Genomic DNA, 20,422 nt, shown 5'->3' with positions numbered 1-20,422 from the left:
TAGGAAGAGTCAGGGAAGGATTCTACCCAGGGTCACAGAGGGAGCACGGCCCAGACAACATCTTGAATGCAGAATTCTAGTTTCCAGAACTGGTTAGAGAATTCATCCCTGTTCTTTTAAGCCGCTCAGTTTGTGGTCATTTGTTAAAGCAGCTTTAGGAATCTAATACCTCTCTCAGGAAGCTACTGGAAGATGTGCTCCATCAAAACAAAAGAGTAAATCAAGAAAAAAGAGGACATAAGTGCAAGAAACAGGGCTGTGACCCAGAGAAGTAGAAAGAATTCTCAGAATGATGGGGAAGGGACACCCCTGAACCACAGCTGTGCAACTGGTCTACATTGGAGAGGGACAGTGGTTCCAAGAAGAAGGTCTCCAAGAAAAATATGGGAACTAATTGAAGCTGATGCATAATCTCATGTGTCTGGCCATCTGGAGAAGAGTTTTGCACTTATGCTTAAAAAACTGGGGATAATTAGTAAGAGGAAAATAGGAAACTAACCAAACAGGGGGAAAGCCCATTATAACTCCAGGAAAAACAAAAAGTCAGCTTTGTGTCTCAGCTAAGAAGGACATTTATAGAGTCACAATTAAGTAAACAGTGGATATTCACAGACCAACTCTTTTAGGGGGACAAAGAAAAACAGATATTCGAAAAAGTCTGGTTAAAGAGTTACATTATCATCTTGTCTGGTAAAAAATATATGAAGAATGTCTAAAATAGAAAAATCAAGAAATAGCAGTATAATAATATTATTTTAAGAGCTGAAGAGTTTAATAAGAAACAGATAAAATAATTTATAATGGTTGCTGTATTAAGTAAAACTCTGCATAGAGAGATATGAAGCAGACAATTACAGTAACTGTTATAAACTAGCTTTTTAGTTTAGGGATGCCTGGGTGGCTCAGTTGGTTAAGCGTCCAACTTTGGCTCAGGTCATGATCTCCTGGTTCGTGGGTTCGAGCCCCACTTCAGGCTATGTGCTGACAGCTCCGAGCCTGGAGCCTGCTTCAGATTCTGTGTCTCTGTCTCTCTTTCTCTGCCCCTCCCTCACGTGCATGTGCACTCTCTCTTGCTCTCTCAAAAATAAACATAAAAAAAATCTTTAAAAAACATTTAAAGAAATATTTCAGGTACATACATCAGTAGAGAACATCTGATGGGCCCCTATGTAATACTCACCCACCTTCAACAATTACCAACTCAAAGTTTCTACTTTACTTTTCAAACTATGTATGACTACAATAAGAATAAAATTACTTCAAGGATGAACCATGGTAAATCCAGTTTTTCAAGGCGAGAGAGTGTTCCAGGGAGCAGCAACAGCATGTGCAAAGGCTCTGAGGTCTCTGGGGGAACAGAAAAGAAGCCAGGGGGACTGCAGGGTAACGGACAACAGGTGAAGTGGGGCGGGGTGAAACTGGATAATTAGTATATCAATCTTGACATCCAGGCAAACAAAAAGGAAAGGTATTCCAGGTAAGGGGCATAGCCCGAGCAGAGACCTGGGGGCCAGAAATCTCAACCGCTAGCCAGAGCCTCCCTAAATGACACTCACCTTCCCATTTCCACAGAGTAGCTCTAGAGGTGTCTTTCCACCGCAAGCCGGCCGCAAAGGGCAGCTGTCCGTTGTCCTGAACCTTCAGGTGTGTGCTGCTCTCCACGTGGGGCTGCCGAAGGCTCAAGTGGTACAGCTGCGTACGGTAATCCACCTGCCTCTCAGGCACCTGGAGTGCAAACTGGAGAAGACCCACCGTCAACATGCTGGTCAGAGCACTCCACTCCCAACCTACAACATTCCACTGGCTCACCAGGACAGCGACGGGTCGGCCTGAGTTCCCCAGTTATCAGGAACTGCCCAGCCCAGGCCACCCCTAAGGAAACCCTGTACCCATCAGCAGTCACTCCCCACTGCCCCTGGAAACCATTAATCCAATTTCTGTTTCCATGGATTTGCCTATTGTGGACATTTCGTATCCGTGGAATCATATAATATACGGCCTTTGGTGTCTGGCTTGTTGTATTTAGCATGACAATTTCAAGATTCACCCATGTTGCATTGTAGCATGTATCAGAACTTTATTCCTTTTTATTGCTGAACAATATTCTTTTTTTCCGTTTTTTTAATGTTTATTTTTTTTTTCATGTTTATTCATTTTTGAAAGACAGAGAGAGACAGAGCACAAGCAGGGGTGGGGCAGAGAGGGAGGGGGACACAGAATCCGAAGCAGGCTCCAGGCTCCGAGCTGTCAGCACAGAGCCCGATGCGGGGCTTGAACCCACAGACTGTAAGATCATGACCTGAGCCAAAGTCGGACGCTCAACTGACTGAGCCACCCAGGCGCCCCTATGTTTATTTATTTTTGAGGGAGACAGAGAGAGGGAAAGAGTGTAAGCAAGGGAGGAGCAGAGAGAGAGGGAGACAGAGAATCGGAAGCAGGCTCCAGGCTCGGAGATGTTAGCATAGAGCCTGACCCGGGGCTTGAACTCACGGACCGTGAGATCATGATCTGAGCTGAAGTTAGACGCTTAACCTACCGAGCCACCCAGGTGCTGCAGGAGCCTTGCCATGTTAACATTCATTTTTCAATCCAGGAACATGGGATGTCTCCCCATTTATTTCAGTTTCTTTAATTTCTTTCAACAACATTCCGTGCTTTTCAGAGTATTCGTTTTACATTCTGTTGTTACTTTTATGCTGAAGTATTCAACTTTTCTGACACTATTACTTAAGGAATTATTTCCTTAATTTCATTTTCAGGGTTTTCACCGCTAGTGTAGCAAAACACAACTGACTTTTGTATATTTATCTTGTCTCCTGCAACTTTGAGGAACTCATGTATTAGCTTTAACAGATTTTTTTGTGTGGATTCATTAGGGTCTTCTACAGAGGACATAATGTCATCTGCAAACAGAAATAGTTTTACTTCTTCCTTTCTGATCTGGACATCTTTTATTTTTCTTGCCTCCCTGCCCTGGCTAAAACCTCCAGTTCAATGTTGAATAGAAGTGGTGAGAGCAGACATTCTGTCTTGTTCCTGATCTTAGAGGGAAAGCATTTATTCTTTCACCATGAAGTATGATGTTGGCTGTGGATGTTTCATAGATGACCTTTGTCAGGTTGAGGAAGTACTCTTCCATTGCTCATCTGTTGGGTGTTTTTACCATGAAAGGATACGGGGATTTGCCCAATACTTTTTGCTGCTTCTACTGATCATCTCATCTTCTACTGATGCATCCTTTATCAATATGGTGTATTGCCTTGATTTTCCAATGTGAAACCAACCTTGCATGCCTGGGATACAACCCGTTTGGCTGTGCTATGTAATTCTTTAAAAAAAATTTTTTTTCAATGTTTATTTATTTTGGGGACAGAGAGAGAGCATGAACGGGGGAGGGGCAGAGAGAGAGGGAGACACAGAATCGGAAACAGGCTCCAGGCTCCGAGCCATCAGCCCAGAGCCCGACGCGGGGCTCGAACTCACGGACCGCGAGATCGTGACCTGGCTGAAGTCGGACGCTTAACCGACTGCGCCACCCAGGCGCCCCTGTGCTATGTAATTCTATTTATATAGTGCTGAATTTGGCTTGCTAGTACCTTCTTGAGGATTTTGCATCTATATTTGTAAGAGGTCTTGGGTTTTTCTTTTCTCCTGAGGTCTCGGTCTGGTTTGGGCACCAGGATGATACTGGCCTCAGAGAATAGCCTGGGAAATGATTTCTCCTCTTGACTAATCATTCAGTAAATTATTTTACAGTAAATTAATTCTGGCACAATCCAGTCCAGCCAAGAGGCTAAGAGCCTAAGGTTTGCAATGAGACATCCTGGAGTTTCTATTTCAATTCTGCCACATGGTAGACCTGTGGTCAGGGACACCTCAGACCAGCGTGTTGACACAATTTCCATTCCAAAGAATGAGGATAGATAGTGGTTACTTCACTGGGCTTAAATGAGATGCTACCAACACAGGTGACGTGTGGCCTGGTAATAATAAATGGCTCATCACTACTCCCTCTGTCCTTCCCTCTTCTGTTCCCTGTCAGCATCTTAAGAATAAACAGTATCTTGGGGTGCCTGGGTGGCTCAGTCAGTTGACTGTCCGACTTCGGCTGATCTCACAGTTCGTGAGTTCGAGCCTCACGTCCGGCTCTGTGCTGACAGCTCGGAGCCTGGAGCCTGCTTTGGATTCTGTGTCTCCCTCTCTCTCTGCCCCTCCCCTGCTTGCACTCTCTCTCAAAAATAAAGTTTAAAAAAAATTTTAAAAAGAATAAACAGTATCTTATACTTGTCCCCCCAGAACCTAGCAGGGTGTCCGCCATATTCAGAAGCCTGCAGAAACACCGCCCAGCTTTCATGTCTTTCCCAAAACCCTGGGGGCCAGATGCTGTCCAGAAAGAAGATGTTTTCACAATTTAGAAGAGTAACGTAATCCATGTACTGCAGTCGTGGAAAGAGCTGTCAATCACGTCAGACTTCTAATTTTTTCGAATGTCCAACGATATAAAAAAGCCATCTGCAGTAGAATAAATACAGAAAAGATGGTTCTCAGCCTTCCTGAGCGACCAGGGAAATGCAAATTCAAACTACGAGATATCCTTTCCACCCATATCAGCGATATTTTTCCGGTGGTAAAAGTCACATATGGGTGAAAGGAAACTGCTCCTCTTGGACGTGGCTGGAGGGGTAGGGGATTGATTCAAGCGTTTTAGAGGGAAGACTGTCAAAAGGCAGCCAGTTAAAAATATACAAATCCCAGTTGTGCATTATGACCTGCGTCCCAGAGATACACACTTGCCCAGGGAGGCATGCCCAAGGATGTTCAGACTCGCTAGGCTAGAAACCACAAGAGTTACACGGCCGAATAAGATACAATACAGCAGCATAGGGGACATGATGAACGTGTTTAAAAGAATGGATCAGATGTCTACAAAGTAACAAATTCCTCCTACACGGGTAGCTGAAGGTCTCACAAAGCAAGACTCACCAAACAAAACTAAATGCTAGTGACAGGCCCACAGAGCAAACAACAGAAAGAGATCTCCTTTCCAGCGCCCGGGGAATATAACTGCTGTTCCTTCTAGAAGGGGCCAGGATGGAAGAAAGAACTAAAAACGAAGTTTTTAGCTTCATTCTGAATATTACTTTTTTTTTTTTTCACAAGGGGAATTTATTCACAGAGTGTTGGTATATATAAAAGCAATTTAATACTTGGGAATAAAGTTAATCAAGGACACCAAAGACTTGTATACTGGAAATCACAAAATGTTGGTGGAAGGAGTTAGAGAAGATATAAATACATGGAGAGACATCCAGTCTTCACGAATACAACCCAGAGCAACCTATAGGTGTAACTCAATCCCCATCAAAAACTGCAATCACATTTTGGTGTGTGTGTGGCAGAAACAGAAGAATGCATCCTAAAATTCATATGGAATCTCAAGGGACCACAAACAGTCCAAACAGTCTTGAAAAAGCAGCACGAGGTTGGAGGCCTCACAAAGCTACGGTAATCAAAACAGTATGGCAGACAGAAAGGCAGCGACGTACAGACCAGTGGACCAGAATGGCGCGCCCAGAAGTCAACTCTCACATTTGTGGTCACATGATTTCCAACAAGCACAGTGAGCCCATTCGGTGGGGGGAAATCCCAGTCTGTTCAACACTCCGGGGCTGGGACCTCTGGATAGCCACAAGCAAAAGAACACAACGGGACGCTTACCTTACACCACACACGAAAGTAAATTCAAAAGGGATCAAACACCCAGTTGACAGCTTAAACTAGAAGATCCCTAGAAGAAAGCATCAAGGAGAAACGACAACATTACATTTGGTGAGGATTTCTTGGATAGGACCCTCAAAGCACAGGCCAGGAAAGTAAAAAGAGATCAATTGGACTGTCTGTGAGTTTAAAACTTGTGTGTATCGAAGGCTGGTATCAACAGATGGAAAAGGCAATCCACAGAACAGGAGAAGGTATTTGCAAACTATGTATCTGATACACAGTTACTGTCTAGAAGGTACAAGGAACTCTTACAACTCAGTGTCAACAAAGCAAAAAGGGGTTAAGGACTCAAACAGACTTTTCTCCAAAGAAACAGACCAAAGGCCGCCAAGGGCATGACAGGATCTCAATATCCCTCATCGTTAAGGAAATGCCAATCAAAATCACAATGAGGTAACACCTCACACCCATTAGCACTGCTACTATCAAAAACAACAGGAAACAACAAGTGTCAGTGCACACGCAGGGACCCTGGAACCTTCGTGCGCTGCTGGGGCGGCGGTGGGGGGGGGGGAGTGTAAGATACGCAGCCGCTGTGGGCATCCGTATGGCTGTCGCTCGAAAAAAAATTAAAAATACAATTACCATCTGATCCATCACTCCACTTTTGGAATTATCTACCTCAAAGAATTAGAAACGGGGACTCGAACCGATATTCATACACCCACATTCACAACAGCATGTTTCACAGCAGCTAAAACACGGAAGCAACCCAAGGGTCCATCAACAGAGGAACAGAGGACAATGTGATGCACGGATCCGACGGCATATTATTCGGGCTTGTAAGGGAACCCATTCTGACACCAGCTACAGCCTGGACGAACTTGGAGGATGTTACGCTAAATGAAAGAAGCCAGTCAAAACGATACAAATACCATAAGATGCCACTTATATGAGGGACCCCGGGCAGCAAGAGGCGTGGAGAGTAAAAAGGAGGTTGCAGGGGCCGGGGGCGCGGGGAGTGGCGAGTTATTCTTTACTGGGGACAGAGTTTCCGTTGTACAAGACGAAAGGTTCTGGGGGAGGCTGGTGGTGATGGTTGTACCACAGCGTGAGTGTCCTTAATGACACTAACCAGTACATCTAAAGATCGCAAAAAAAAAAAAAAAAAAAAAAAAAAAAAAAAAAAAAAAGTCAATTTTATGTTGTATGTATTTTGTTACGATTAAAAACATTTTTAATATTTTTTTTAATCTTTATTTATTTTGGAAAGAGAGACAGCGTGCGAGCAGGGGAGGAGCAGAGAGGGAGGCAGACACAGAATCCGAAGCAGGCTCCAGGCTCCTAGCTGTAAGCACAGAGCCCGACGCGGGGCTCGAACTCACGAACTGTGAGATCACAACCTGAGCCGAAGTCGGACTCTCAACCGACTGAGCTACCCAGGCGCCCCCGATTAAAAACATTTTTAAACAGCTTAAAAACATACACCCAAAGTGTGTGCCTTGCAAGGGTACATCGCCTGTTCAGGGGCTAAGCGCTCAGTTACACTTTACTTATAGAAAAGCGCTAGCCCTCCGGTAAAACCTGAACGTGAAGCCGAAGCTGGTGGCGACCGTGCAACCAAGGCCTGAAGGGATGTGGTGACTGGGGGTGGGGGGAGGGGGGATGCCCAGCTGCCACCAGGCAATGCTGCGGTTCTGTGCAGCCCGCGCTTACCTCCACGAAGTAATTGCTCAGGGCCGGGCCGGAGTCATTCTGGAAGGTCTGGCTGATGCGGAACTGCCTCTTACCGCTGCTCTCATTCCAGTGCTTCCCATAGCTCACCTCCAGGTGGGAGTGCAGGTGGCCCGAGCCCTCCTCGTGCCGGAGCTGAAGCTGGGGACCCCCCCCCAAAGGAGATCCGCGAGGAAGCCTGGTCTGCCCAGTCCCTGGGCCTCCTCACTGCCACCCACCATGGCTCCTCTGGGCAGACAGTTCCATAGGAGGTGAATGTCTTTTCGCATTGACTTTGATTTCGTAGAACAATGCATTAGAATATGGTCCACCTTTGAGACTATGTGGTCAGTACCCCTTAAATCCTGAGCGTGGACTGAGTGAAATCCGCACCCTTTGCCCCTACTCTCTACGGCAGCCTCTGGCTCTCTGATAGATCCTCAGTGGGTCAGGGTTTCGAACCTGGCATCCTGCCACCCCCTCTCACATCTCCACACCAGGTTCATTCATGTATTCATTCACTGAATACATTTTCCCCCAAGTACCAAGTAGGTACTATGCCCAGCACTGGGCATCAGATACCCAACAAGGAAGACTCAAGGAGATCCCGCACTCATGGGGGCAAGAATCCAGTGGGAGAGGAAAATGTGAAATAAGCCAATTAACAAGGGAACATTGGCTTCTCCCTTCTGCTTACGCTGCCAGCCACTATGGTGAACTGCGGGTTCCTATCGCTGCAGCTCTCCCTCCTGCCCCAGGACCTTTGCACTTGCCATGTCCCCTTCCTGAAGCATGCTTCCATAGGAACAGAGCCATTTCATGGTTTCATTTTCACCTTAAGATGTACTTTTCCCAAAGAAGCCTTCCCTACCACCCCATCCAAACTAGATTCCCCACTGTTACGCTTCCTCAGTCTCTGCCCTGTTTACCATCCATGTCCCCTACGGCTCCCTTGGTTTGGTCTCTCGCTCTCTCTCTCGCTCTCTCTCTCTTCCCCCACCCAGCAACAGCATGGCACAGGCCAGGCGCTGCCTTGTGCACAGCTCTCCTGAGTGCTAGGCACATAGTAGATATTCACTAAAGACCAAATGAACCAATGGACGGAAGCCTGAGACTGCAGCTCCGCCTCCAGCCCCGTTCCCATACGTGACCTTGACCAAATCTCTCCGTGGGGATGAGCTCTGGGCCCTCTCCAGACGCCCCTGCCCACCCACCCAGGGCACTCACCTTGTGGCTGAGCGCTGGGGCCTGCGTACAGTGGAGCTCGTGGTCCAGCTCTAGCTCATAAGCTACCTCTGAGCCACTGTGCGTCCGCAGCTTCTGGCTGGTGCCGCATTCTTGCGCCAGCTGCTTCGCCTGACCTACGCGGGGCAACCCGGAGACGCCTGCCCGTCGTCCGCCAGCAGCCCTCCATCCCCATTTCCGGGACACAGGAGCACGCAGCCCAGTCTCGGCCACCCCCGCCCCTGCCCCGGATCCGCTCCACTTCCCGTCACTCACTGGAACCTACTGAAGGGGAGGGAGGGTTTAAGGGACAGACTTAAATATCTTTTTTTTTTTTTTTTTTAACTGGTGGGTGCTCAGGTCTATTCAGGGCCGACAAAATGACCAGGTGGCTAAGGAACAGGATGACGAAAGGACAAAAGGCAAGACGGCACTTCGGCCCCCAGAGCCGGAGCCCCAGGAGAGGGCGAGGGTCCCGCCACATCGGCCCCCGCCCAGCTCGAGGTCCGTACCCAGGAGGCCGTACTTGATCCTCAGGGAGCTGGTCCAGAGGCGGCCCCGCTGCTGCACCAGACCCAGGACGCGCAGCCCCACGAAACCCGGCACAGAGAGCTCGCCGCCCAGGACCACGACCTGCAGCCCGTTCTCCGCCTTCTTCTCCAGCAGCACTGCGGGGGGAGCGGGCAGTGAGAGCGGCAGGCCTGGTGTGGCCGGGGCTCCCTCCCGGGGGCCCCGGGGACAGGGGTGCTGGTGGAAAGGATGCCCCGGTGTCTGCCGAGGAACACCGATGTCAGAGCACTGACCCTACTACTCGGGGGCGACCCCGAAAGTCACTTTTGTGGGTCCAGGCCAAAAGTCTTCAAGTAGAAAACAAGACAGATCAGAGGAGAAAAACAATGCCTCGGACGCCATCTGGGGAGGCCTTTGGAAACCTGTTTCTGCGACCCCAACGTTCACCCAATGACAACACCCGGAATACCCATGCCAGGGAGCCAGCAGGACCTGCCGTCATCCCCCCAGAATCTCCCAGAACACCCACGAGGAGCATAGCCACAGGGCTGCACCCCAGCTCTGGCATCAGGACAGGCACCTGCCAGGCTGGCCCGTGCCCAGGCCGTGCCCCGTGCAATTTGGGTCACAATGCAAAATGTGCATTTTACACATGGTGGAATATGGGCCAGAATCAAGAGAGTCCAAAAGCTGCTGTTCTGGGGTTCATGGAAGGTAGCTGGCGTCGAGGGGAGCCTCTCGGGGGGGCATCGAACGGAAGGCATGAGCAGGTACGGAGCCTGGATTTTCCCTTGGGGGGGATGTTAATACTGGCAGGTTTCGAGGGCATGGAGACTCCACGTGGGGTGCTCGGCCCTCCCCCTCCTGTAGCCTGGCGCCCTGAAGAGAGGGAGTGGGCAGGAGGGGGCCCCTCTTCCTACCTGACAAGTGTGCCTGGTCACTCAGCACGTTGCTCAGCAACACGGAGAAGGCCAACCGGCTGCCTGCCTGCCGGCTGAAGTGCCCGGTGAGGACCACAGGGCGGCCCGCCGTCACCAGCTTTGCCTCCAGCTGGGCCTCAAACCGCTGGGGCTCACCGCCAGCTGCTGGCCACAGGTCACTCCGGCCCTAAAAAGGCCCCAGCATCACCGGGGGCGGGGCTGGGCTTGGCCAGCAAGCCCGGCTCCGCCCACAAGAACTGAGACAGACTGGACAGGGGACAGAGGACGGAGCTTAGCCAATAGCCTTCGCGGCTGATCCTTCAGACTCCTATGCCCAGCTCAAGGATTCCCTTTTCCTATTGCACTGACACCCACCTATCACTGTACAATTTACTTATTGATTTTTGTCTGTTACAATGGAAGCCCCAAGAGGAGAAAATTGTGTGTGTCTCTTTCACTGAGCTGTCTTCCAAGTACCCGGCACACTATGGGTGCTTGATAAATAGAAAAAACAAAGACGCTCAAACCCACGGGTTTCAATCCCCTCCTTGGTCTCCCCATCTCCCTCTGGACCTTCTTTGGAAATAGAGGCTTTGCATATGAGCAGGTTATAAGGTCACGAGGCCGGGCCCTACTCTGGAATGACAGATGTCCTTATAAAAAGAGGAAATTTGGACCCAGACAGAGGAAGACAGCGTGAAGACAGAGAAAAGATGCCACCAGGCAAGGGACGCCTGAGGCCACCGGAGGCTGGGAGAGAAGCATGGAGGACATCCTGCCTCCCCAGCCTCCCAAGAGCCACGGAGGCTCCAACACCTTGATTTTGGACCTGCGGCCTCCAGAGCCGTGAGAAATTTCTGGTGTTTCAGCCACCTAATTTGGGGGGGTGTATTTTGTTAGAGCAGCCCTGGGGAACTGATACAGACTGCTTGGGGCGCACACTGCTATTTCTTCTGGAAATCTGGGGAGCGGCATGCTTTAACTTGCCTCTCTCTACTGACCTTAAAGCATGCTCCTGAATTACTAATATGACTGATTTTTTTACCTAAGTGGTAAGATGCGAGCCCACGTTTCTCTCCTTTATACGTCTCTGAGTACCAAGAGGTCACAAATGTTATGGGAGGAGGACACAGCAATGGTGACGTCAACTAGTGAGCAGGGACCCTGGGACTCAGGCCGGAAACGCCCAGAAGGCGGCAGGTGCCAACGTGGGAGGCCCGAGGATATGGAGATATGGAGCAAACCTTGATGTAGTAGACGTCTCGGTCGTCCATTATCAGCTCCAGGTGACCCACACGGCCGCTCTGGAGAGTCTCGATCTTTCCTGGGGACAACACAAGAGTTTAGGGACCAGGGTTGGCCATTCTGCCCCTGCATTCCCCCAGGACAACATCCTGCCAGTTTTCTTATCTCTGGGCCCCGGGAACACGGAGGGGACGCGGTTATTACCGTCTAGCTCCAATTTCTTCCTGAGATGCAGAAGCTTGAGCCGGAACCTCCCCTGGGGCAAGCTGTAGCTGACGTCCACCCCGACGTCCCTGGGCACGTGTGACTTGGGCGTGCCCATGAAGACATGAGCCGAAGCTTCCCGAGGGAGCCAGCCGTCCTTCTGGAAACACAGCAGACTGCTCAGGCTCCAGAATCTCATCCAGTCAGAAGGTTCTCCCTCTTCCCGAGGGAAGACCCACATCCCCACCACTCAAAAACTTGAGTTCTTAGGCTCCTCCTTGACCTTGCAAGGCAAGAACCAAATCGCAAATTTGGAGATCTCGAGCAGTACCTGGGGAAGAGCAAAGTCCTACAGGAAACTCAGGACCACTTCTACAGGGACTTGGTTTGTCCGGCAAATAGCCTGGGGAGAAGCAAGGCATGGCACCCACCAGGGGCACCCTGAGCAGATCCCCTCAGATCCCTTATCCAGCTCAGCGCACGTATCTATAAGTCTCTGCACAGTGTGCTTACACCTGGCACCTGGGCCTCCAGAATGTTGCCCTCCTGTGTGTTTTTACAGGAGTTAAAAACAAAAAACAAAAAATTGCAGCTTCCCAGCCTCACGATGACCCCACTCTGACCTGGAACCCATGCTCCGGGGCTCCCCCAGGATCAGGAAGAAGTTGCTGCTTCACCTGATGTCACTCCCCACTCACCTTTTTCTCCTTCCCTATTCTTTAAAAAAAATTTTTTTTTTACATTTATTTATTTTTTGAGAGACATAGAGAGACAGAGCACAAGTTGGGGAGGGGCAGATAGAGAAGGAGACACAGAATCAGAAGCGGGCTCCAGGCTCTGAGCTGTCAGCACACAGCCCGATGCAGGGCTCAAACTCACAAACCGCGAGATCATGACCTGAGCCAAAGTTGGATGCTTAACCGACTGAGCCACCCAGGTGCCCCTCTTCCTTCCCTATTCTAACTTCCACACTCTCTTACTAGGTCATCCTGGAGCCTTTTCTTAATCACTCTGACCCAAATCTTTGACTCAGGTCTGCTTCTAGGAGAACATAGCATAAGACAAGAGCACCCTTTGAGACCCCGCATCATCGTATGTTCTTTCACTACTGTGTATGAAGCTAGTTGTAGGCACAGGGAGTGTGACTGAGCATTAGATACCGTATTCTCATGGCACCTATATTCTAGAGGGGAGGGACCACCAGACACAAATCTACACAGGACGGCACCTGGTAAGGGTTACTCTGCTGACAAATTCAGTGTTTGGGGCCAGACAGGGTAGTCAGAGAAGGCTGCCTCTGAGGAGGGGCATTTGAGAAAACAAAAGAAGCAAGAGAGAGAGCCAAGTGGATGCCTAGCAAAGAGTATTCCAGCCAGAAGAAACAGCCAGTGCAAAAGCCCTGGGGTAGCAATGTGCTGGTGTTTAAAAAAAAAAAAAAAAAAAAGGAGACCAGTGTGTGGACAGTGGTGAATCTGGTAAAGAATTTGGGAGATGAGAAGGACAGGCCAGTGGTTCAGGGTGTTTGGCTCCTACTCAGAGTGACAGAAGCCACTGGAGAGCTCTGAGCAGAGGAGGGACAAGAACCTTCTGTGGTTTCAGAAGACCTATCTGGCTGCTAGGGGAGAACAGATGGTAAGGAGACCAGAGCAGACACTGGGAGATCAGATAGGAGGAGGCTGTTGAATGCCCATTCTGTGCCAGATGATGGGGACACAGGAGAGAGAAAAGCAGGCACTGAAGCTCTTCCCGGGAACTGAGTAGCCAGTGGGGAAGACAGGCAGCAGCCAAGGAGCTTCAGTAACAAACATGAAAATGATCTAAAGGGAAAGAGCATGGTCCTATTAGACCAAGTAACAAAAGAACATGACTGCATTGGGGTCATCGAGGCAGGCTTTGGTGAGCAGGGGATGTGTGAACTGAGACTGGAAGATTCAGAGTTGACAAGTCAGACAGCCGGAGACAGAGGATCAGCCTGTGCAAGGGTCCTGAGGCAGGAGGCAGACCGCAGTTGGACCAGCCCAGCCCAGCCGCTCCAGACAGGAGCCCCATGTCCTCGTGAGGCGGATCCCAGAGTAGAAGACCTAGGGAGACCCACAACTTGGCTGGGGAAGGGGCGGCCGTTCCAGAGGGCCTACCTGGGGGTGGAAGGTATAGGCAGCTTCCAGGAGGTACTGCTGGAGGCCCTGGTCCTGCTTCCTCAGGGTCACAGCCGCCAACACAGGCAGCGAGAGCAGGGAGGGCTGACCAGCTGGTGGCCAGGTGACTTCTGTGCACAGCTGCCAGCCCCAGGTGCGGGACCCTGTGGAGAAAGGGGAGTGGGCAGCACTGGGCAGCAGAGAGCTAGAGAATTCCAGGCGGGAGCCCACGGCTGCTCACGCAGCGAAGAAAAAGCTTCTCCACTTGCTTCTGGGAACCAGGGCCATGTAGACCAGGGTCCCTCAACCCTCGGCACTACTGACGTACCGACGTACTGGAGCTATGCTAGTTACAACAACCCAACTGTCTCAGACATCGCCAGATGTCCCCTGGGGGGGAGGGTGGCAAAATCACCCTGGCTTGAGGACCCCAGTGCAGACATGAAGAGTGTGGGCAGGTGTGTGTAGAGGAACACAGGCTCGCGAGCAAGACTCTGCCTGGGTCCGAATTCCAGCTCTGCCAGTTCCCGGCTGTGTGACCTTGGGCAAGTTGCTAAACATCTCTGTGCCTCAGTGTTGCTCATCGGTGGACTGGAACGGAGAACAGTTCCTGCCTCATGGTGTCACTGTGGGGACTGAAAGAGCCCGTCAGTGTTCAAGACAGCGCCCGGCCTAAAGTGGTCAGTTTGTTTAGATGGACCCCTACCCGACTTCACTCCTAAAACGACTACAAAGATCCGCTCCGGTTTGGAGAATTTCCGCCCCATTTTTTTTTTCAGCTTTGCTGAGAAATAACGTGATGTTATTACCAGATGATTTTCTAATGTTGTTAAAATATCGCCTTCATTACAGGGTTTGAAAGTTACAGGTTGGGGCGCTCGGGTGGCTCGGTAAATGTCCGACTTCAGCGCAGGTCATGATCTCACAGTTCGTGAGATCGAGCTCTGCATCAGGCTGAGCGCTGACAGCTCGGAACCTGGAACCTGCTTTGGATTCTGTGTCTCCCTCTCTCTCTGCCCCTCTCCCGCTCATGCTCTGTTTCCCTCTCTCTCTGTCAAAAGTAAATAAACATTAAAAAAAAACTAAAAAAAAAAATAAAAGGGAAATAACTTAGGGGCACCTGGATGGCTCAGTTGGTTCATCATCCAACTTCGGCTCAGCTCATGACCTCGCAGTTCGTGAGTTCAAGTCCCACATCGAGCTCTGTGCTGAACATGGATCCTGCTTGAGATTTTCTCTCTCTCTTTCTCTCTCTCTGCCCCTCCCCCACTTGCATATGCTCTCTCTCTCGGTCTCTCAAAAATAAACAAACATTTTTAAAAAATGTCAAGTCATAGGATATCTCAGTAACTCACTAAACCGGAAGTTGGAGGGTTTTACTTTTTGTACAAATGGCCAGAGAGTAAATACTTGAGGCTTGGCTGATCACAGAGATGGTCTGTCACTACTACTCATTTCTGCCATTGAAGGTCAAAAGCAGCCACAGACAATAGGTCAACAAATGGGCACGGCCATGTACCAATAAAACTTTATTTCTGACAACTGAAATATGCACTGCACAAATTTTCCACACTTTGAAATATTCTTCCTCTGATTACTTTTCACCCATCTGGAAATGTAACAACCTATTCTTAGCTCGCAAGCCTTCCTAATGAGCCAATCACCCAGGACTGGATCGCTGAGTTGCATCCTGTTTTCTGCCCTTGTAAACAATGACGCCGTGAACATCTTCGTGCATAGCACATTTTATTGGCTTGTTTTCACAGGGTAGAGTTCTAGAAGCAGAATCAAAGAGTTAAGGGGTATAAATCCTTCTTGGGCAGGAGAGCAACTCTAGCATTTGGAGTGGTCCTTGGTCCCTTCGGCTCCCAGATGCCCAACTGGCAAGGACCCTACCGCCTACCTTCTTTGTCAGTACAGGACTGGGCCTCAGAAGGGCTGCGGGCAGTACTGAGGCTCCTCACGCCATCCCCGGTGACGAGGTACAGCTTAGAGCTGGGTGGGGAAAGAGGAAAGTCCCAAACAAGTCATTTTCATTCATTCTCCGGACAAATACTCCTTGAGCTGCCACAGTTTGACACCAGGGCAAATGCCACCGTGAACAGGACAGGCCTCTGGAGAACTCACCCACAGCACTGTTGACAAGTGCCATGATAAACCTGAATGGGGGCAGCATGGGGTCTGTCTTGGGGACAGGGCAAGGCCTCTGTTAGCTGGGAGTGTGTGGGTATCTGCAGATGTTGACATGTGAGCAAAGACTTAAAGGATGAGAAGGAGCCGGCATTCTAGACAGCGGGAATAGCAAGTGCAAAGGTCCTGGGGTGGGAATAAAGAGGCCTCTTTAGAAGCACATAAAGGGTGGCTGAAGGGCGTCAGGGTGGAGGGAGAGGGACTGAGTGAAAGGCAGGAGGTAGTGGAAGGAAACAGGTAAGAGGTGGGTAGGACCCCCATGAAGAAGGACAATCACGTAAGACCTGGGTTAGCCAAGGAGCAAGTGGGGGGTTTTAAACACTGTCCAACTGTCACCTCTCCAGGAGGCTGGCAACAAGCTGGTCCCAGGAGAGAGCCCTGTAAGAGCGCCCACCTCCACTCCTTGGCCCCCGCAGTGCGTCACACACTCCCACACAGGACACTCGCTAACACAGGCACACGCAAACACACACACCATCAGACAGGCACACTCTCACACACACTCCCACACACATGCATATTCACCTGACAGACTCACACGCACCCCCTTCTGCACACACACAGGCTCACCTCACGCACTTCTACTCTGAGACACATGTGAACACACACACACACACACACAGGTGCACACACTGACGATCACGTGCACACACTCACGGGTGCTCACAGACACGCGTGCATGAGCCCTCAGGCCCCGCCCACGCCTGCCCACGCCCTCGCTCGCAGGGGCAGGCGCTCACGGCCCCGCCCACTGGGGCAGACAGCCCACCTGAGGCTGAGCAGCTCCACAGGCTCCTCGGGCGTGTTCAGATGCACCTTGAGGTCTCGACTCTTCCTCGCCTGGATCCCGCCATCCAGGCTGGCGGTGCCCCGGATGCCGGTCACCCACCTCAGCCCGGCCTGCCCAAGGGCACCCACCGTGCCCATCTGCGCTGAGATCCGGAGCAGGGCACTGAGGGGAGAGACAGACACTGGCTGTGTCCCGCAGACACGGGGGGGCCGTAAGCCCAGCGCCCGCTTGCCCACCACCCCCGGCTGTTCTCCGAATCTCGAGCCAGAGCGGCCCGTGCGCCGGGGTCATCGCTGGCCACACTCCAGGGGCACCGAGCCCTTCACGCACCATCCTCCCAGTCCTCACCATCGTCAGCCTCAACTCACAGGCGCAGACACAGGACGGGACAGGTAAGACCACCCGCTCGGGGCCCATGGCTGGGATGAAGGGTAGCAGGATGGCGACCCGGGCTGTCTGAGCCCCAGTCGGGGTCTTCGTGCCAAAGAGCAGCCCGCAGAGGATGCCCACACTGCCCCCGTCAGACCCAGAAAGCACAGACAGGCCAGCCGAGTCAGTCCCGCTGCAGAATCAGACCGAGCACTGAGCAAACTCGGCCCATGCTGTGTGGCCCTGGACCCACAGCGCACCTGCCTGGAGCCCGTCTCCTCCACCATTGGCAGGAACGAGGACACTGCCCACCTCGTGGGTGATTATGCGGAGTCACCAGACTCAATGCCCACACATCTTAAATGGCCCTCCTGCTCTCCCTCCTCCCCTCCCCTCAGAGGCAGCGTGGAGCAGGGGGAAGCGTGGGCTGTGGCAGGAGATTAGAGTCCCCGCTGCCTTGCACCGCTGTGCTTCCTTGGGCCCGTGCTGTCACCTCACTGAACCTCAGTGTTCTCATCTGTAAAGCGGGCATAGCTGCCCAGGACCTCCTCACAGTCTCTTGGCACAAAAACAAAACAAAACAAAACAAATCCCACCAAATCACAGGAGCTGGTGTGACAGATGGTCTGCAGAGCAGGGACCCCGTCCAGCCCAGAGTGGTGCCCGCGCTCTCTGCAGCCCTCTGCAAGGGGAGGCCCCTCCTCGCCCCCTCCCTCCCCCAGCTCCAAGGAGCCAGCTACCTGGGCTTGACGTAACCATTCACAGAGAAATCCAGGGGCTGCTGGAAGCTGGCAGTGCCTCGCACTCGGACGCTGATGGCAGCCGAGGCATTTAGGGTCAGCCGGGCTGGAAGGCCAGACATGGTGGGGAAGGTGAGCTCCTCCAAGGCCAGGTTCAGCCTCCGGTTCACCTGTACCTCCTGCCCCTGCAGTCACAGAACCGTAGTGATGCAGGTGACAGCCCCCGGAGCGGGCCAGGCATGCACGGAGCACACACGACCTTATTTGATCCTCACACAAGGGGCGGGGGGGAGGGGGGAAGGAAGGGATATTATCATTATCCTCTGTTTCCAGAGGAGAAAACCGGGCCCATCAACACATGAAATCATCTGGCCAAACCCACGTACGTAGAACCAGGTGAAGCCGAGTTCAAACCCAGACAGTTTACTGTGGAAAAAGGATCAGGGTCAGAGGTCAGGGACCCAGGGTCAGTCAGGTAAGGAGTGCGGGCGCCAACCACGATGCAGAGCACTTACTGGTTTTTCACTTTTTTTTTAAATTTATTTTTCAGAAAGAGAGACAGAGTGCAAGTGGAGGTGGGGCAGAGAGAGGGAGACACAGAACCCGAAGCAGGCCCCAGGCTCTGAGCTGTCAGCACAGAGCCTGATGTGGGGCTCGGACCCATGAACCATGAGATCATGACCCGAGCCAAAGTCGGATGCTTAACCGAGTAAACCACCCAGGCGTCCCACTATTATTGTTATCATATCATTCCCATTTCACAGATGCAGAAACTGAGGCCATGACTAGTTAACACTCCCCAGGAGGTAAGAGGTGGAGCTGGGATTTGAACTTGGGCAGCCTGGCTTGAAATCCCACTATCTTAAGTCTGAGAAGTACTGTAATACTTTTAAAGCACCAAAGGAAATGCCACGGGGCCAGCAGGGCGGGGAGGGGGCGAGCCTAGCCTGAGGTACCTTCAGGAGCTTGACTGCCAGCTCGGCCAGGCTCAAGGACTGGCGACTCACGCGGCTCCCCATCACCCCGCAGTTCATGACGCTCAGCTCGTGCCCAAACACCTTCACGCTCAGCTCACAGCGCAGCACCCGCCTCTCCGTGCGCCTCCAGGTCACCTGAGGGAGAAGCCAGGTGACCAGCATCGGGTCTGGTGCCTGGACAGTAGTGGGGGCGGTGGGGGGGGGGGGGTGGTCCAGAGGGCAAGGTCAAGGGCTTTTGGTGTCTGGAACGTGGCTTGCCAAACTCATGGCCCACAAGCAGAATCCAGACATGTGTTTTCTTTGACCTGCCCAGAGCCCAGTACGGTGTGTGTGGGTGTGAGTGTTCTAACAATCCTTTTGTTCTAGAATAACCTTAGATTTACAGAAGCGTTGCCAAGATGGTACGAGCAGCTCCCATACACCCCTCGCCCTGTTTCCATGCTCAGCGTCTTTCACTGCCAGGGTCAGGGCGAGAGCTGAGAAGCTGACACAGACACGGACTATCATCAAAACTGCAGACACTACTCTGATTCCACCACTTTTTCCAGCCCTGTTCTCTCCGTTCCAGGATGCCATCCAGGCACCACATTGCATTTACCTGCCCCACCTCTCCCATCTGCACTAGTCTCTGACACACTGTCTTCCTGTGTATTTCACGCAGTGTGGACCTTTTGAAAATTGGATCTGTTTCCAACATTTAAACATTTAAGAAATGACACGTAAAATCCAGATTCTCTTGCCTCTCGAAAGATACAAGTATTGGCCTGCCTCCCCCCCTCCTCCACCACCACAAGGGGCAGAAAGAGGTGAACAATAGCTGCCACTTTTAATGGAGGCACATGCTCCCGGAACCTGCCACAGACCCCACCTCTCCCTGTTGCCTCTCCAACACGGAGGCCAAGTATTGTGGCCATTATCGCTGTGCTTGTGCAAAAGAGATCTTTGGTTAGGACTCTCCATCAAGAGTGTGAAAATAACAGACAAAAACGATTGTAGATTTTTTTTCTTTGAGAGAGAGAGAGAGAGAGAGAGAGAGAGAGAATCTCAGGCAGGCTCCACACTCAGCATGGAACCCGATGCAGAGCTCGATCCCATAACGGTGAGATCATGACCTGAACCAAAATCAAGAGTCAGATGCTTAACCGACTGAGCCCCCCAGCCACCCCAAGGATTATAGATTCTAAGAAAAAGTGTTTATGCCTAGCCTACCAGCCTCATTCACGTGACTTGCTGGCCCCAGATCTAGTCCAAGAGGCTCTAAAGGGCAGGGACCATGTCCTGACCATCTTTGTGTCCTTGGGCCCTGGGTTCACACTTGATGACTGGTAACTGTGTGACCGTGTCCCACGATAAATGCCCCAGCCACTCTCCCTGATCACCATCAGATGTATGCAGCAGTAGCTTCTTATGAGAGCAAAAAGCTGCCAACCACCTAAGTGGCCTTCAGTGGGAGAAGAGTCACGGAAGGCACAGTCCTCACCCACAGAACGGATGTTAAAGCACCCGGCGACCCACCAAATCCGTTCCTGGCTACACGCCCCGCAGAAACGCGCACGTGCGTTCACCAAAAAGACACGTACAAGGATGTTCACAGCACCACCCTGCAAGAAGCCAGAAACTGGAAACCACCCAGAAGCCCACCAGAAGCAGGACGGATAAACAAACGGTGGTGTCTCCGTACCGT

General features: G+C 51.4%; 1 protein-coding gene across 1 annotated transcript in view; it reads right to left on the bottom strand.

Annotated features, from left to right (window-relative positions):
- The window catches only part of LOC122471172, a 162,175-nt gene that overhangs the window by 83,302 nt on the left and 58,451 nt on the right, over nucleotides 1-20,422 (bottom strand). The window contains exons 17-28 of the mRNA XM_043559463.1: nucleotides 18,718-18,873; nucleotides 17,762-17,946; nucleotides 16,632-16,814; nucleotides 15,576-15,667; nucleotides 13,673-13,836; nucleotides 11,538-11,697; nucleotides 11,333-11,412; nucleotides 10,089-10,275; nucleotides 9,171-9,326; nucleotides 8,662-8,795; nucleotides 7,438-7,596; nucleotides 1,557-1,737 (exon numbers count right to left, since the gene is read on the bottom strand). Of these exons, the coding sequence (XP_043415398.1) occupies nucleotides 1,557-1,737; nucleotides 7,438-7,596; nucleotides 8,662-8,795; nucleotides 9,171-9,326; nucleotides 10,089-10,275; nucleotides 11,333-11,412; nucleotides 11,538-11,697; nucleotides 13,673-13,836; nucleotides 15,576-15,667; nucleotides 16,632-16,814; nucleotides 17,762-17,946; nucleotides 18,718-18,873 (1,837 nt within the window). The remainder of the gene's footprint in view (nucleotides 1-1,556; nucleotides 1,738-7,437; nucleotides 7,597-8,661; nucleotides 8,796-9,170; nucleotides 9,327-10,088; nucleotides 10,276-11,332; nucleotides 11,413-11,537; nucleotides 11,698-13,672; nucleotides 13,837-15,575; nucleotides 15,668-16,631; nucleotides 16,815-17,761; nucleotides 17,947-18,717; nucleotides 18,874-20,422) is intronic.

The sequence above is a fragment of the Prionailurus bengalensis genome, chromosome E3 (assembly GCF_016509475.1).
Source record: "Prionailurus bengalensis isolate Pbe53 chromosome E3, Fcat_Pben_1.1_paternal_pri, whole genome shotgun sequence".
Taxonomy (NCBI): Eukaryota; Metazoa; Chordata; class Mammalia; order Carnivora; family Felidae; genus Prionailurus; species Prionailurus bengalensis.
The sequence above is the reverse complement of the archived record's forward strand: the minus strand, read 5'-3'. Positions and strand labels throughout refer to the sequence as shown.